The sequence below is a fragment of the Zingiber officinale genome, chromosome 10A, assembly GCF_018446385.1.
Source record: "Zingiber officinale cultivar Zhangliang chromosome 10A, Zo_v1.1, whole genome shotgun sequence".
Taxonomy (NCBI): domain Eukaryota; kingdom Viridiplantae; phylum Streptophyta; class Magnoliopsida; order Zingiberales; family Zingiberaceae; genus Zingiber; species Zingiber officinale.
In genome coordinates this window covers 26,227,514-26,246,408 of record NC_056004.1, presented here as the reverse complement: position 1 = coordinate 26,246,408, position 18,895 = coordinate 26,227,514, and the positions used below count along the sequence as shown (strand labels likewise).

At 36.7% G+C, this 18,895-nt stretch overlaps 1 protein-coding gene across 1 annotated transcript; it reads left to right on the top strand.

Moving 5' to 3' along the window:
* Positions 1 to 312: 312 nt before the first annotated feature.
* On the top strand, positions 313 to 18,167 carry LOC122027009 (2-alkenal reductase (NADP(+)-dependent)-like). The gene is made up of 5 exons (XM_042585802.1): positions 313 to 657; positions 16,131 to 16,308; positions 16,767 to 16,933; positions 17,011 to 17,093; positions 17,616 to 18,167. The coding sequence occupies exons 1-5, from the start codon at positions 427 to 429 to the stop codon at positions 17,992 to 17,994; spliced, it is 1,038 nt and encodes a 345-aa protein (XP_042441736.1). The 5' UTR covers positions 313 to 426; the 3' UTR covers positions 17,995 to 18,167.
* The last annotated feature ends 728 nt before the right edge of the window (positions 18,168 to 18,895 follow it).

Sequence of the window (18,895 nt, the reverse complement as noted above, 5' to 3'; positions counted from 1 at the left end):
AGGAAATATGGAAATTGATGTATTAAAAAGTGGATATCCAAATTTAATAAAATAATTTTTTTACCTTAAATTATATATTTTGAATAAGGAAATTGATATGGATGTGGATCTTAAATTATAGGAAAGAGATAAACTTTACAATCCGATCTTCAATATTATAAAAAGAGAGAAACTATGGGGTGAAATTATAATCGATAATTATTTTTTTTCTATAAACTACATTGTATCCTAAACCCTCATAATCAAGTATTCCTTTAAATCGTCCAGATTATTTAATTTGTCGCCGAATGCCCCTACCAATAAAACCTGACCTCGAACTGAACGGATTTTATCGATGAATCAAATTAAAAGCAGGCAGACTGCTCCGTTTTTCAACGCCTCTGCCGCAGCGGGTAGCGAAAAAGATCGAAGGAAGCATTGGAAAGAATGGCGTCCGAGGAGCTAAGCAACAAGCGGATCCTCCTTAAGAGCTACGTGACGGGCTTCCCGTCTGAGGACGACATGATCCTGACCTCCGCCACCGTGCCGGCCAAGCTCCCCCCGGGATACACCGCCCTGCTGCTCAAGAACCTCTTTCTCTCCTGCGATCCTTACATGCGCAGCCGCATGTCCAAGCCCGTCGCCACTAGCTACAGAGCCTCCTACGAGCCTGGATCGGTACCTTTTGCTTCTCCTTCTCGCCCCTTTCCTTGCCTTTCTTCAAAATTTCCTCCTTTTGGTTGTTTTAGTGTTGTTTTCGTTCTTATAATTCTCTTTTTTTTTTTCTAGTTGCGTTTTGTTTGATCGGTTTCCCAGTGAGTGAATTTTCTTTACACAAGTTTGTTATTCTTTTAGCTACCATTAGTTTTGGAAATCTATTTAAAATCACATGCCACTTCATGAATAAGTTAGGAAAAGGGAAAAGGAAGAGAGAATGGATTTCCAATTTTTTATACTTCTTAATCTGATTAGATTTGTAGTATAATGGTGCTAGATAAGATATATATATGTGTCAGATAAGAAGTATCCCACAGTAGATACATAAATGGTGTAATCTGAACTTGGTACGAATGGAACATAAACGATTCACTAGCTTCATGTTTCCCCAGAGGTCATCCCCCCTTAATTATTAATTATCATGCAAACCGCCCTTGTTCATCAACATTTACATTATTATAAGCAACGAGCAAGATTGAATCTCATTCTAAACCACTATTAATTATCCCGCAATATAAAATTAAGGGAAGTAAACGACAGTACCTTAGAAATAATGCCATCAAAACACATTCGAGCTTCAATCTATGGTGCCACTTCTAACTACAACTTGATGTGAACATTAATTAATAGTGGGATACAGAGTTTAGAATCTTAAGTTTGTAGGTTATGCAATAAAGAATGCTTAAATACTGATATAGTACCTGATAAGTTTTTATAGTGTGTTGTACTACTGTCAATATGAAAGATAGAACTTGAGGCTTTAGTTTCAAGTTCATACAGTAAAAGAGGCATTTTGATGGAAAATGCTCACCCTAAGAAATTTGATTCAAATGGGCAAGATTTTTCAGAATAACTTTGATTATGCACTTTAATTACAGAAAATTGCTATGCAAATTCTTTAACTCAGTTTGAGCATAGATTTGTATGCTTTAGTATTTATCTGGTTCCATGCTTCTAAGAGATCTATATGTTGGGTTTGCAAGGTTGCAAATATAGTTCCACATTATAAAACACATGGGAAAGATCATGGGTTTATAAAGAGAAAAGATATCTCCATTGGCATTAAGCCTTTTGGGGAGAGCCCAAGAGCAAAACTATGAGGGCTTAGGCCCAAAGTGGACAATATCATGTAATTGTGGAGATATCTAAATTCATTACGATCTTACAAGTGGTATCAGAGCCCGGATTGCCAGAAGGTTTAACCACTAACTGTGTACAACAGTCATGGTCTGATTAAGCCATGTGGGTACAATAAGGTACAATATTACCTCGAACAAAGAAAGTGGGGGCTCCTATGTTCGAATTAAGAGGACCAGACACCAGATAAGGAAATCCTAGTAGGTCGGGTGGACCGAAGGGCAGAAAGACCTGGTGGGTCAAAGGATCGGACTTGGGAAGCATATGGTCCTTTGTTTAAGGGGGAGATTGTTGGGTTTGCAAGGTTGCAAACATAGTCCCACATTGTAAAACACATGGGAAAGATCATGGGTTTATAAAGAGAAAATATATCTCCATTGGCATGAGACCTTTTGGGGAGAGCCCAAGAGCAAAACCATGAGGGCTTAGGCCCAAAGTGGACAATATCATGCAAATGTAGAGATATCTAAATTCTTTTCGATCCTACAAATTCATGCGGCTTAGGTTTTACGAGATCTTTCAATTGGTATCAGAGCGAAGGTTCTGTTTCGGCGTTTTTCATTGGCAATAAAATTTAGGTTTTTCGTTGATTTGTTATTTGTATGCTAGATTAAGTCTTTCCTAGTTAATACAAATTTTTAATCGTCGAAGATTATATAAGAGAAAATTAGGATAGACTTGTTTTTTGAGTTTTTTGTATTTCTATGAAGAATACGAAGAACGACGAAAATCGTCACCGTTTAACCTAATTTTAGGTAAAATTATGATGGTTTAATCGATTGCTTTGGTCGAGCAATTGATTGCCGAGTCTAAAATTTTGAACAGAAATATTTGAAATTTAAATAATTAATAGCCTTAAACTCGCGACTACGTCAGTTTTAATCGATTAAGTTTGATTTTGATCAATTAATATTGTTTTTTTTAATTTTATTAATTAATTTTTTTTGTTTAATCTGTTTCGTTGAAACAGAATTCGAGAAAAAAAAAATGCTACTGCTTTTATAAAACTCGAAGTTTTAGCTTCTTAAGGAAGGGTTCTATCTATAATCGCGTAGTCGCATATAGTAGGCTTTCGAATCAATTGGGATAATCGATTGGATCATACCAATCGATTACCATAAAGTATAAATCAATTAATAAGTCTAATTTTATATTGTTAAGGCTAATTAAGTAATTTCTATTCGAATTAAGTTCCTAGTATTTTCTTAGGTCTATTTACACAACGTGCTACTAAGTTGAACTAATGTGTCGGCCCAAAGGAAGGCACCTTAGGTAGGTTTAGTGCATTTTGTGTTGGTAGACGTATATCTATGCTAAAAGTAATCGGCCCAAAGGAAGGTTACTTTTATGCCAGATATATGCATAAGGTAGCTTACAACTATAGAACAAAATATTATTTTGTTCAGATCATGCACAAAATATGTCGGCCCAAAGGAAGGTTGTTGTAAGCTATGGACCAAAATATAACTCATATAAAGTATCATATTATGCGCACAATGGGTCGGCCCAAAGGAAGGCACATTGTGTGGCCAATTAAAGTTTGAGTTATATTAGAGAGTATCGCTAACAAATAATGTGTCGCCCCAAAGGAAGACACATTATGTTGTACTTGGTATCTTATAAAGAGCCCATTTATATGCATTTAAAATTTTATTTTATTTGCATAATTTTATATTACTTAATATGTTCTTGGCTTTAGTAAAATCGTGAGCTTAAATAAATTTTTCTCTTTAATTTCAGTGCAATCTGTAACTGCCAGCATTAATAACATCCGAACACTAACTGGTTCGAATTTTGCTGAATGGAAAGAATACGTAACCGTAGTCGTAGGCTGCATAGACTTAGATTATGTTGGATCGAGACGTGCTAGAGGGGGGGGGGGGGTGAATAGCGCTCGCGGCTATTTCGTTCGATTATCGGAATCGTAAAAAGCGTAAGAGTTAATGCAGCGGAATAAAAACAAACATACACAGACGCAAGAGATTTTTACTTCGTTCGGAGCCTTGATCGACTCCTACTCGAAGCCCCGCGATCCTTGATCGCTTTACGTGGACAACAACTATAAGCTCGATAAAAGGATTACAAGATAAAGTACAAGTAAATGCAAGAACTAATTATACCGACGACAAGAATAGAATCTCGGAGCTTCGGGTCGTCGTAAACTTGTAGCAGCACTTTCGGGCGTCTTTCAGAGCAGCACGTTGGAGACAGAAGACTTGGGAATTGTTGTTTTGAGCTGCTGGTCGAGACCCCTTATAAAGGGTGTTCAAGGCACCTTCTACTGTTTACCAAGGCGTCTTGAAGTCGTAGCGGAGATAAGTCTTGAGCAGCGCCTCAAGCCACTCAGGCGCCTTGGTCAGTCTCGTGCTTATAGTTGTTGCCTAACGTAAACGCTCAACGAGCGTGGGCCTTGGAGTAGGAGTCGCTCAAGACTCCGAACCAAGTAAATCTTGGAGTTCTCTGTGTGATTGTTCATCTGTTATTATTTCCGCTGCATTACTCGTAAGATTTTCGAAACGAAATGTGAAAGCCACGAGCGCTATTCACCCCCCCCTCTAGCGCTTTCAATCCAACATTTTCGAGATCATGCCCTCACTACTCCACTCGGGAGAGTTTACATGGTACCAAACCTTGGTCCACCCTACCTATTTGGACTTTTGTTCAGCTGATCTTAACCCTTGGGACTTTTCACTAAACCTCCGGTCTTTGACTCGTCTGGACATTTGCCTAGTGTTCTCGACCTCCAGGACTTTCCATCTAGTGTCCTCAACCCCCAAGGCTTCCTTGCTGATGTTCCCAATCCTCTAAGTCTTCCTACTTAGTCCCTTCAACAAGGGCTTCCTTTTCTAGCCTCAACTAGGATTTCCTTGCCTAACCACCCCTAGGACTTTCACCTTTGCCTAACTATAGTTAGGACTTTCCTGAAACACTCATTCAACATGTTAGATAACAACAAGACTTAACTTTGAATCCTTTGCCATTATCAAAATACGAGTTCGATCGTCGGATGCTTCCCGCACCAACAATCTCCCCTTTTTTGATTATGGCAACCCAAATTCAAAGTTAAGTAAAAACAAATGCATAAGTATGTTAAAAAGTTTTAAGTGAGCAAGCTTAAGTACATAAATTCAAATGAACGCCTAACTTAAGCTAACACTTAAACTTTTGTGAAGCTCCCCCTTAATGTAGGATTTCTTTTTGAATTAATGATTTTGAATTTCCTACTCTCCCCCTTTGCCATATATCAAAAAATAAGCCAGTTTTTAGAAAAATGTTTTTGGAAAGCATGTTTTAAGTTTTTAGAAAAATGCTTAAAAGGCTTTGGACAAATGCTTGTGAAACACTTAGCTAGTAACTGAAAAATTTGTTAGTTATTTTTCTCCTAAGTTAAAAAGGCTAATTTATGGATGACTTGAAGGATGGCTTTAGCCTCTTTGTAAACTTAGTTGGTTTTAGAGGAAAAGAGAAAAAAATATGTAACTAAGTTTAGAAAACTTAGCTAGATTTTAAAGAATTTTGGAGGCAAATTATTTTGAAGTCTCTTTTTACTTGGCAAAAAAAAATTTGAAAGCCATGAGTTAAATTTTGCAAGGAATATGCTTTTAATACTTTTAGCTAAGTATAGAATGAATCTAATAGGTAACTCAGCAAAAATTCATAAAGATGGCTAAGTTTGAAAGTTGCTATATGAGTCACTTAGCTAAACCTTTTGCAAACATTAAATTTTGAAAAAATATAGCTTAAGTGAAAAAGGGACTTAGCTTAATTTTGAATAAAATAATACTTATTTTTGAAAAAGAATTTGTTAATTTTTAGGTTGAAGAGAGAGAGTAGCTAAAATTATAATTTAGGTTATTTATTCAGTTGGTCCTTAAGTCCAAGCACGAGTCAAGTTTAAATTACAATCAAATTATCTAATTGGTGTTGATCAGGTATCAGAGCCCTAAAGTTTAAAGATTTTTAAAATGATTTTGAAAGATTTTTCAAATAATTTTGAAATGAAGTTTAAAAAGATTTTTAAAATTGAGTTTAAAATAATTTTGAAAGATTTTGAAATTAAGTTTTTTTTTAAAATAATTTTGAAAGATTTTGAAATTGAGTTTAAAATAATTTTGAAATTAAGTTTTTTAAAATAATTTTGAAAGATTTTGAAATCGAGTTTTTTAAAATAATTTTGAAATTAAGTTTTTTAAAATAATTTTGAACGATTTTGAAATTAAGTTTAAAATAATTTTGAAAGATTTTGAAATTAAGTTTTTTAAAATAATTTTGAACGATTTTGAAATTAAGTTTAAAATAATTTTGAAATTAAGTTTTTTAAAATAATTTTGAAAGATTTTGAAATTAAGTTTTTTAAAATAATTTTGAACGATTTTTGAAATTGAGTTTAAAATAATTTTGAAAGATTTTGAAATTAAGTTTTTTAAAATAATTTTGAACGATTTTGAAATTAAGTTTTTTAAAATTAGTTTTTTAAAATAATTTTGAAAGATTTTGAAATTAAGTTTTTTAAAATAATTTTGAAAGATTTTGAAATTGAGTTTAAAATAATTTTGAAAGATTTTGAAATTAAGTTTTTTAAAATAATTTTGAAAGATTTTGAAATTGAGTTTAAAATAATTTTCAAAGATTTTGAAGTTAAGTTTTTTTTTTAAATAATTTTGAACGATTTTGAAATTAAGTTTTTTAAAATAATTTTGAAATTGAGTTTAAAATAATTTTCAAAGATTTTGAAGTTAAGTTTTTTTTAAAATAATTTTGAACGATTTTGAAATTAAGTTTTTTAAAATAATTTTGAACGATTTTGAAATTAAGTTTTTTAAAATAATTTTGAAAGATTTTTGAAATTAAGTTTTTTTTTTTAAAAATAATTTTGAAAGAATTTTAATTTCTTAGTTATCTCACCCGATCTAAATTTTCAATCAGGGATCCCTATAATTATTGTGAGATGAACTATTGTTAAATTTAAGGGTTTGGTTTAATTTTGTGTTAGATTCATGTTTAGCTTTGGGTTCAACAAGTAAGCATTCTTTGGATAAACTTACAATTTATGGTCGAAGTAGAAAATCTAAGTAACCACGCTTGAGGTTTCCTAAATAGTCTTACCCATTGAACTTAATACTAAACCTTAGTCTAACTAGTTAGAATCCATTTAAGGGTAGTTGAGTCGGTGGCCAATGCACGGTCGAAGCCGTATCTTCCTGGGCGTCGATGCCTAAGCTTCCCTAACGTACTATCATCCAAAAACTTCACCAGTACTGTGGGTCAAGTTAAACCTAGCCCGTTTTGATCTAACCTTAATTACCCTGCCGGGTAATCTACTCTTGTTTTACCCATTTCGGGTATATTAGGTTCAGTTACCCTGTCGGGTAGTTCAGTTGGGGGTGCCAGCGAGTCTGGATCCTCCATTTTATTTGATTTGAATTCGAATTATTTGAATTTTGATTTAAGTTCGAATTTTGAGTTTTGTATTTTGAATTTTTAATTTAATTTCGAATTTTTAATTTGATTTTGATTTTTGAATTTATTAATTTCGAATTTTGATTTTTGAATTTTAAATTTTAAATTTAATTTCGAATTTTTAATTTGATTTTTGAATTTTTAATTTAATTTTGAATTTTTTAATTGAATTTTGAATTTTGAATTTTGAATTTAATTTTAAATTTAATTTGAATTTGAATTTGAATTATGTTCTTAATATTGTTTTTCTATTAGCTCCCCTTGGATCATAGCCTCGATATGGTCTATCAAGGTAATAGACTTGATCCTTGGGGACCCAATAGTGACCAGTTCCAACTTGATTAACCAAGTTGGATTTTGGCACCCATGCTTGGACAATTTTTCTATTATTTCTATTAACTAGCGATAAATATGATTTGTATTTTATTTTCGTTTTAAATCCAAGTCTAGTTTTGTTGTAAACGGCTCGCTGTTTTCCAAGAATCAGATCCAGATTCTTGGAGCCCAAGGTGAACCGTTCCAACGTGTCCTTGAGTTCTTTAATTTGAGCTTTCAAATTGGAATTTTCTTCCTCAAGTTGTTGGACTTGAGTTGAACTTCCAATTTGAACTGACTCAGTTAAAGAGCTCGAGTCAGTCGCTTCCTTAAGGGCTGTTACCTCCTTTTGGAGCGACTTAATCCGGACGTTGGATTTAGCCAACTTTTTTACTAAGTAAGGTAATAATTCATGCAAGTTATCTAATTGAAATTCTGCGAGTAGTGAACTTACAGTGGGTTTTGATCCTTCGGAAATGAATACGGATTCGTGGCTTCGATCAGACTCAGTCTCGGATTCGCTCTCGGTTTCTGACTCATACTCGGACTCAGTTTCCGCCACGGTTGCTAGTACTGGTAGAGCGAGGAAGCTCGTCGGTTCTTCTTCGTCGGACCCGGATTCGTTTGAAGACTCGGACCATATCTTTTCCTCTGTCTTACTTGTACCTGCAACCATCGTAATACCTTCCTCGGCCGAAGTAGTATTATTCTGCTCATCTAATTCAAATAAATCATTTATTAAATTATGCTTACTTGAGCGTCGGAAGTGCTCTCGTGTAGTTCCATCAACTTTTGCCACAAATCTTTTGCACTTGTGAAGGGGCCGATGCGGTTCAGTTCTTCATTGGTTAGGCCACATTGTAGCATGCAGGTTGCTTTGGCATCGACTTCAACTTTTTTCATTGTGCTAGAATCCCAGTTGATGCATGAGATAAGTTCTCCGGTGTCGTCACGTGGAAGTTCGAGTCCGGTCTGAATGATGATCCACATCTCGACTTGCGTCTTGAAGTGGTATTCCATCCGGTTCTTCCAGCATCCAAAGTCCTCGCCAGAAAAGAGTGGCGGTCGGACGGTGCAGAATCCTTCTTGGAATGCCATTTTAAAAGAACCTTGCACACAAAAAATAGCAAATAAATGTACCAGGACTTGATCCTGGATTAGCAGTGCGGTATGGAAGGATAGAAATAGAAGTTCACGAATTTAAAATAATAAAATATATATATATATTTTTTAAAAAATATTATTTCAAATTTCTGAAATTGCGATATTTCGCTAATGCTGACTTATGGTGAAAAGATGAGAATGAGTTTTTCGAAAATAATTATTGAGGGAAAAACGAAAGGCGTAAGGTTTTATTTTTAACCTATACAAACAACAAAGCCACAAAAAAATGTTTGAATGGTGGTTGCACCAGTTCAAAGCGACCCCGCTCTGATACCAATTGTTGGATCGAGACGCGCTAGAGGGGGGGGTGAATAGCGCTTGCGGCTATTTCGTTCGATTATCGGAATCGTAAAAAGCGTAAGAGTTAATGTAGCGGAATAAAAACAAACATACACAGACGCAAGAGATTTTTACTTCGTTCGGAGCCTTGATCGATTCCTACTCGAAGCCCCGCGATCCTTGATCGCTTTGCGTGGGCAACAACTATAAGCTCGATAAAAGGATTACAAGATGAAGTACAAGTAAATGCAAGAACTAATTATACTGACGACAAGAATAGAATCTCGGAGCTTCGAGTCGTCGTAAACTTGTAGCAGCACTTTCGGACGTCTTTTAGAGCAGCACGTTGGAGACAGAAGACTTGGAAATTGTTGTTTTGAGCTGCTGGTCGAGACCCCTTATAAAGGGTGTTCAAGGCGCATTCTACTGTTCACCAAGGCGCCTTGAATGAGCCGAGTCAACCGCGGAGATAAGTGCTGAACTGGTCGAGCCTTATCGAGTTGGCGCCTCAACCACTCAGGCGCCTTCGTGTCAGGCGCCTTGGCTTCCTTGGCGCCTCAAGCTGCCCAGCTCGGGTTTGCAGGCGCCTCAAGCTTCGTGGGCGCCTCGGACATCGCTCATCCGAGGTTAATCTTTGCACTTTGGTCCTCGCAAGATACATTAGTCCCAAATATACCCTGCAGACAAAGTTAGCACATAAAACATAATAGATGTGATAATGAATATTATGACAGTCTCCGGATTGTCTGATTCTGATTTCCATTCGAAAACCCTAGGTCGACCCGACGCACTGTTCCTCTACGGGAACGCGTCCTCACCTACTCCCTGGAGAGTTACCTTGCGTCCAGACTGACTGGACTTTTGCTCAAGACTCGACGCTTCGGACTTTCTGCTGGACATCCGCTTCCCGGCTAGTCCAGTCTTTCACCTGGTTCGCGACACCAGGACTTTCCACCTAGGGTTACCACCCCCTAGGACTTTTTCCTGAAGTCATCGACCTGCCAAGACTTTCCGCATAGGGTTACCACCCCCTATGACCTAGGGTTACCGCCCCCTAGGGTTTTCCCTTTGCCTAACCGCAGCTAGGACTTTCCTCCACCTAGGGTTACCGACCCCTAGGACCTAGGGTTACCACCCCCTAGGACTTTCACCTTTGCCTAACCACAGTTAGGACTTTCCTGAAACACTCATTCAACATGTTAGATAACAACAAGACTTAACGTTGAATCTTTTGCCATTATCAAAACACGAGTTCGATCGTCGGATGCTTCTCTCACCAACAGACTATGCACTAAGGAATGATCGTCCCGCACCTCTGACCAGTGCTAGCACTATAGAGCAGAGGATTGAATTTCAGCTGTGGGAGAAATCAAATCGCATGTGTCTGAGTATCATGAAGCTTTCTATACCAGCACCAATAAAGGGCTCAATAACGGAGGGAGAAGATGTTAAGAGTTTCCTAGACCAATTAGTATACCGATTCACCTCAAATAAAAAGGTCGAGACTACCACACTTCTTACGAAGTTGGTAACCATGCGGTATAATGGTAAAGGAAACATAAGGGAGTACATTATGGAGATGTCCAATATAGCGACAAGTCTGAAAGCACTAAAACTCGATATGTTTGAGGGTATGTTAGTGCATTTTGTCTTGATGTCTCTGCCTGCACGGTTCACTCCTTTTAAGATATCATATAAAACTCAAAAGGAAAAGTGGACATTGAATGAGCTTATTGCCCAATGTGTGCAAGAGGAGGAGAGACTAAAGATTGAGACATCTGAGAGTGCTCACTTAGCATCTGGTTCTCAATGTACGAGCAAGAAACGAAAGAGGATCAACAACAAAGGAAAAGGAAAACAGACTGCAGATTCTGGAGGCAATGACCATAAGGAGCACAAGAAGCAGAATAAGGAATCCACTTGTTTCTTTTACAAGAAGAAAGGTCATATGAAGAAAGACTGCCCAAGTACGCTAATTGGCGTGTAAAGAAAAGTAAACTTCTCAACTTTGTTAGTTCGGAAGTCAATCTAGCTATTGTACCTACTGACACTTGGTGGATAGATATCGGTGTTACTACTCACATAAGTGTCACTATGCAGGGTTGTCTCAGGAGCCGACTTTCGCTTGATGGTGAAAGATACATCTATACAGGAAATGGAAAGAAGGCTAAAGTCGAGTTTATTGGTGTTTTTAGGCTTTGTTTAGGAATCAAAGTTTTTCTGGATTTAGAAAATACATTTATTGTACCATCTTTTCGACGGAATTTAATTTCAATTTCTTATTTGGACAAATCAGGTTATTCTTGTTCATTTAGAAATGGAATTTTTAGTATTTTCTTTAATTCAATATTGGTTGACAATGGTTCCTTGGTTGATAAGCTTTATAAATTGAACACCTTTACTCCTACAGTTGACAACGTGATAATGCATAGTATAGGTACAAAACGTAAATTGACTAATGAGAATTCTTCTATGTTGTGGCATAGGCGTTTAGGACATATATTCAAACAACGGCTAGAAAGGTTAATGTCACATGGAATTCTCGATTCCCTTGATATGTCAGACTTTGATGTCTGCATAGAGTGTATCAAGGGGAAGACCACTAATAAAAGGAATAAGGGGGCTAGCCGTTGCAGTGATGTTTTGGAGCTAATACATACGAATATTTGTGGGTCATTCCCTAAGACATCTTGGAATGGACACACATATTTTATTAGCTTCATAGATGACTATTCCAGATTTGGCTATCTGTACCTTATTCATAAGAAATCGCAATCTTTAGAAATGTTCAAAATTTTCAAAGCTGAAGTTGAACTTCAACTAGGTAAGAAAATTAAAGCTGTCCGATCCGACCGTGGAGGTGAATATTACGGTCGATATGATGGATCAGGTGAACAACGTTCAGGACCTTTTGCGAACTACCTTGCTGAGTGTGGAATTGTACCTCAGTATACCATGCTTGGTACACCAAGTCAGAATGGTGTAGCTGAGCGTCGTAATCGAACCCTAAAAGACATGGTAAGAAGTATGATGACTTTCACTTCTCTACTAGAGTTCTTGTGGGGTGAAGCACTAAAGACTGCAGTTTACCTACTTAATAGAGTACCTAGTAAGGCAGTAACTAAAACCCCATTCGAGATGTGGACGGGTAAGAAGCCTAGCATTAGGCACTTACACGTTTGGGGTTGTCCAGCTGAAGCTAGGTCTTACAAGCCTAATGAAAGGAAACTGGACTCAAGAACGGTTAGCTGTAATTTTATAAGATACTCTGAGAAGTCAAGAGGGTATAAATTCTATGATCCCTCTAATAGATCCTTCTTCGAAACGGGAAATGCCAAGTTTATTGAGGACAGTGGGAGTAATAAAATCAGGGAAGTATCTTTTGAGGAAAGCATTGGCGATCCTTCTATGGTTACTACTAGTGCGATCAGTAGCGGTATAGTTATCATACCACACATTATGGGTATCACACATCCAAATGGAGTAGTGAGTCAAGAAATTTTCATGTCATCTCCAATGCAATTGGAAGAGTCTACCACTCAAAATGAGGTATTGCCTCGTATTGATGAGAGCATACCTCAACCACCTTAAGTATAAGTGTTTGTAAGGTGACTCATGAGGGAACGGAGAACCACGAATTCTCGTGATTATGTTTATATCCAAGAGCATGATTTTGACATAGGGTTGGAGAGTGATCCTACATCTTTCCAAGAAGTCAAACAATGCTCTAACCCTGAAAGGTGGATTAACGCCATGTAAGAAGAGTTAAAGTCTATGGCGGACAATGACGTTTCGGAACTTGTCAAATTGCTTGAAGAAAAGAAGCCCGTTGGTTGTAAATGATATATAAAATCAAGCGGGATTCAAGGGACAATGTTGAAAAGTATAAGGCTCGTCTTGTTGCCAAGGGATTCACTCAGAAAGAAAACATTGATTACAAGGAGACTTTCTCACTTGTGTCGACGAAAGACTCCCTTAGGGTAATCATGACACTTGTAGCTCATTATGATTTGGAGCCGCATCAAATGGACGTAAAGACTGCATTCCTCAATGGAGACATAGAGGAGTCGATATATATGGTGCAACCAGAGAACTTTGAGTCTAACGACTCAAAGCACCTAGTATGTAGATTAAAGAAGTCCATTTATGGTTTAAAACAGGCATCCCGTCAGTGGTACCAGAAATTTGATCAAGTGGTTACCTCATTTGGATTTAAAGAGAACCCCGTTGATCAGTGCATATATGTCAAGTTCAGTGGGAGCAAGTTTGTTATACTTGTTTTGTATGTGGACGATATATTGCTTGCGAGCAATAATAAGGGTATGCTGCAACAAACCAAGTTATTTCTATCTGGTAATTTTGAAATGAAAGATCTTGGTGAAGCATCCTTTGTTTTAGGCATACAGATCTATCGTGGACGATATATTGCTTGCGAGCAATAATAAGGGTATGCTACAACAAACCAAGTTATTTCTATCTGGTAATTTTGAAATGAAAGATTTTGGTGAAGCATCCTTTGTTTTAGGCATACAGATCTATCGTGGTCGTTCAAGAGGCATTCTTGGACTTTCACAACAGGCCTATATTGAAAAGGTGCTTATAAGGTATGGTATGCAGAACTGTACACCTGGTGATACACCTGTGTCAAGAGGTGACAAGTTCAGCTTGCAGCAGTGTCCACGACTTGAACTTGAAATAAAGGAGATGGAGCAATTCCCATATGCGTCAGCAGTGGGAAGTCTCATGTATGCACAAGTTTGTATTCGACCAGATATACCATTTATAGTGGGGATGTTAGGCAGATATGTTAGTAACCCAGGACCATCACATTGGAAAGCGATAAAGAGAGTGATTCGGTATTTGCAAAGAACTAAAGGACATATGCTCACGTATCGGAGATCAGATTATCTAGAGGTGATTGGATATTCAGACTCCGATTTTGCTGGATGGTTGGATAGCAGAAGATCTACTTTAGACTATATTTTTATGCTTGCTAGAGGGGCTATATCTTGGAAGAGCGTCAAGCAGACGCTAATAGCCACTTCTACTATGGAGGCAGAGTTGATAGCATGCTATGAAGCGTCTAATCATGGAATTTGGTTGCGGAACTTCATCACAGCATTACAGATCGTTGATGGCATTGACAGACCACTGAGGATCTACTGTGATAATAAAGCCGCAGAACTTTATGGCAAGAACAACCGCAGTTCGTCGAAGTCTAAACATATCGACATCAAGTTTCTAACGGTTAAAGAAAGAGTTCAGAGTTGTTAGATTATGGTAGAGCACATCAGAACATATTCCATGTTGGCCGATCCACTCACCAAAGGCTTGGTGCCTAAGGTGTTTCATGCGCATGTTGTGGATATAGGAGTCCTTCTTATGGAATAAGAACTCATTTAGTGGGAGTCTGTATTTATTTTTCTTGCTCTACATTTAATAATAAAGACAAACATATTGTTTTGATTATTGTACGTACTTAAAGTTCAAAACATTAATGGGAATTTATATGTTTGTTTGACACTCTGACTATGATATCATATTTACTACTGCTGTTTAGCATATGGTGTTTGTAAATATGATATAGATTCCTTTTGGAATCATACAGTTTGGATTATGATTTGCTATTGCAGTTTAGCATAAAGTATTTTGTAAATATGATCTGACCTCTTTTGAGGTCATTTTAGGACCAATTGGAAATTGACATGTATTGATCACATTTCATGTAATTTCCACTCTACACATCCACATCTTGATCTATGTCATTAATGATATTGGTATTGTGATTACTGTTGGGACTTTTTACGATCATATACAGTAGCTATGACCTCTTTAGTCCTATACCAATAAAGTTAATGGACCAGATTGCTTACAGGGGTATTATATACCAATAAAGTTTGATATCAACTAAAGTTTTACTTGCATTTCACGTACAACTCACATATAGCCCAAGTGGGAGATTGTTGGATATAATTATCCCTATTAGGTTATTAGGTGGACTTATTTGTAAGTTGCACACGTGAATACGATCCGAACCCTTTAAAGTGATCTAACTTATGTCCAGTGGGTTTCGGGTAATTGGATGTGGATTTCATATGTGTAGAACCTTTAGTCCCGCATCTATTATCATCTATATGCTGATAATAGATGTTCAGTATATATGGACTTATAGTCCCACATCTATTATTATCGATGGACTGATAATAGATGTTCACTATATATAGGGTTGGCCTCCAAGGGCTTAGGATGATCTTGATATAACTTTTGGTTCCCCATTGACCTAAAACTTTTCGGCGTCGTCATCCCCTAAGTCTCTCGGAAGACCTACCTTTTCTTTCCGCTGCTTCTTCTTCCACAGGATCTTCTGGACGACGCTAAAGGACAAAGATATGGCTCTTCAATCAGGTTCTTTGTCATTATGTTTATGTATTATTAGTTTCTTATGCCATGTTCTCGACGAAACCAAGATACATGCTTATATATTCTTGTTTTTCCTATTTGAATTCTTATTTCGGTTGTTTAGAATTCATGCGGCTTAGGTTTTACGAGATCTTTCACTATACTGCCAGTAGATTAGTCTATTGTTCCTCCAAATTATTTTGTGCTCAGCTGAAAGAATATTGATAGTTCGCCATTATTTTTATTGATAGTCCAGTGGTAATAAATATTAAACATTGCTAAATAGGTTCCGGAGCTATATACCATTTTCTTTCTTGTACCAAGCATATGGTAAATATAACCATTTTCCCACAGGTCTCCAGATCAGTAAGTATAAAATTTGTCATGTGGTCAATCAAATTTTTTTTTTCAACGTACTTTTGTTGCTTGTATAGTTTTACTTATCAAGAAAGTTAACAATCTCAATTTCGTGGCGCTGGGGTGTGCAAATAACTTTAAAATGTGGTAGAATTACTTGCAATAATCATGTCACCCTTATCAACATCAGTTAGCATGAACCAATTGTTTGTAGGCTTGCGTTAAAAATAAAAAGATCATTTATTCTCTCCTCTGATCAAGCAAGTATGGCGCACATTATTAACTGAGATTTTAGTATTCATGACATTTCTCATAATGTGCAGGTAATTGTTGGTTACGGTGTATCCAAAGTCATCGACTCTGGCAATCCAGATTTCAAGGTTGGAGACTTGGTGTGGGGAATTACTGGGTGGGAAGAATACACTGTGGTAGAATCACCACAGGGGTTATCTAAAATAAAATATACCGACATACCACTTTCTTATTACACAGGAATTCTAGGTAAATGGCAAATTATCCTCTAACACTGCAGACATAGAGAAACTTATTCATTTTTTACAATGCATATAATTGGTACTTATGTACACCTTAATTGATTGTTGAATCTAAAGTTAAGCTAGATATTAGTTGGAGAACTGCATATTTTGTATCTGTATATTCTTATATCATGGATATTACTCATCTAGCATAATTTGATAAAAAATAAAATAAAAATGGCTAGAAAAGCTTCGAGCATATAACCTTGAATTGAAAATTTTTACCAGTTAAGATTCGTTTGAACTCCTCATTTTTTGAAAAATATTTGTCACCATCGACAAGCAGTTTGTTGCCAACCAATTGGTTGATCAGCCGCTGGATATGAATGGATTTATTTTCTGTGATTCCACTGCTTTGAGCCCAATAGCTGCGGACAAACATGCTTTGATGATGATGTGAGTTTTCTCTTTTTTATTTTTCAGGAATGCCTGGCCTTACTGCTTATGTTGGTTTTAATCACATATGCTCTCCGAAGACAGGAGAAACAGTATATGTATCGGCAGCATCTGGAGCTGTCGGTCAACTTGTTGGCCAATTTGCGAAGTTGTTGGGTTGCTATGTAGTAGGGAGTGCTGGTAGCAAAGAGAAGGTATTCATAAATATACCTTGTCTTCTGATTTGTCTGATTTACTAGTTAATGTAATTGGTTTCCTTTGCTTGACTCAGGTTGATCTCTTGAAAAATAAATTAGGCTTTGATGATGCCTTCAACTACAAGGAGGAGAAAGATCTTGATGCTGCCTTAAAAAGGTCAAAATCTGAGATATAGAAGTTTTAACAATTATGATTTGTTTGAAACATTGAACAACATAGGATGCTAAAAAAAATTTACATCCTTTTGCCTCTAATCATCTTATTTTGCCACGTAAACTAAATGACTTGAATCTATACTAAAGTTTTCCTTTATATTTCTATGCCTACTGTAAAGGAACTGAAAGAAAACATGCAACATTTGCTGCCTCAATTCATCTGCTGGGTATTTGATCATTTTGTGTTAAGATCACAAAATCTCGATGCTATCTTAACAAAAATATCTGAGACTTGTTTTCAAACTCCAAATATTTTATTAATCTGTGTGAAAACAATCAACGGCCAATGATACTCAAAAGTTTCTTGCAGCTTCTAGCCTGTGCCGAATCCTAGCTATCTAAGTAATGTGACATGAGCTAGGAATATAGCTTTCTGTTTATATATACTTCTGTTTTTAGTGCTGTATACATTGAACAAAAAACATGTTTAAGTCTAATACTGCATATATCTATGTTTTTCTAGATGCTTTCCTGATGGAATAGACATCTACTTTGAAAACGTTGGTGGCAAAATGCTTGATGCTGTGTTGTTAAACATGAAAGTTTATGGCCGCATTGCTGTTTGTGGCCTGATATCTCAGTACAATCTCACACAAAAAGAAGGTATATATAACATAATGGCTATCTTGCAAAAGCGTCTCCGCATACAAGGATTCATTGAGCCAGATCACAAGCATTTGTATCCTGAGTTCTTGGAGACTATCATTGGATACATCAGGGAAGGAAAGGTGACTTATGTGGAGGACATTGTTGAGGGCATAGAGAAAGCTCCATTGGCCCTGGTTGGACTCTTCACTGGTCAGAATGTCGGCAAGCAGGTTGTTCTTGTTGCACACGAATAAGATGCATGGAATGTTCTTAACGAGGACCAAGGGTGGGTGCCTTGTTGCATCAAAAATGTAATTACATTATGTCTTGCATAGGCCGCTTATCTGGTTAATAGACGTCATCATCTTAATGTTGAGACAGAGTATCTCGCTTGCTATACGATCGGTCAAACTATTTTGCTCTCTTCCGCAATGCCGTAAATCATGTTACTTACACTCCATCGATAAAAGTTTTGAATCCTTCGCAGTTTTGTTTAGCATGGCAGCGGCCATCTTGATGAGAACAACATCAAAGTGGTGTTGAGGATTTAAAACAGTAAAAAGGAGATTATTTGTACTCATGTTTACATAATAAATTCACTGAAGTAGGAATGAGCCCGATTAGAGTTCTCTAGGTTCATTAATCAAAACTCGTTGATAGATTTAGACGGCTTAAATTTTTGAAATTTTACAATGAGATAGAAGCGTGGAATATGTAGAAGGTAGATATGGTGAGAAATCTTGATCATGGGTCTCCTACACGAAGTTATAGGTCCGTGCCAATTTGGACAAAGTTTAAAACTTTCAAAATCCGATGAGCAATTTTGGAAATCCTTTACGATGATAACGGAGGACACATTTGGACTCCTGGGCGCTACAGAAACCTACATGATTTAAAATAACCCTGATTAGAGCTCTCGAATTTCATCAATGAATTTTGACTAAAATCCATTGATAGACCTAGACAACTTAGATTTCTAAAATTTTATAATGAGATAGAAGTGTAGAGTGTGTAGAAGAGAGATATGGTGAGAAATCCTGGTTCTGGGTCTCCTACACGGAGTTATAGGCCTATGCCAATTGGCAAAAAAGTCTAAAACTTTCTAAATCATTTGAGCAATGTTGAAAATCTTTTACGATGATAACAGAGGACACC

Excerpts from the sequence above, each read along its gene's own strand:
- LOC122027009 (XM_042585802.1), top strand. The coding sequence starts at position 427 with ATGGCGTCCGAGGAGCTAAGCAACAAGCGGATCCTCCTTAAGAGCTAC. Across the intron at positions 658-16,130 it reads CCTCCTACGAGCCTGGATCG|GTAATTGTTGGTTACGGTGT; the intron begins GTACCTTTTGCT and ends CATAATGTGCAG. Across the intron at positions 16,934-17,010 it reads GTGCTGGTAGCAAAGAGAAG|GTTGATCTCTTGAAAAATAA; the intron begins GTATTCATAAAT and ends TGCTTGACTCAG.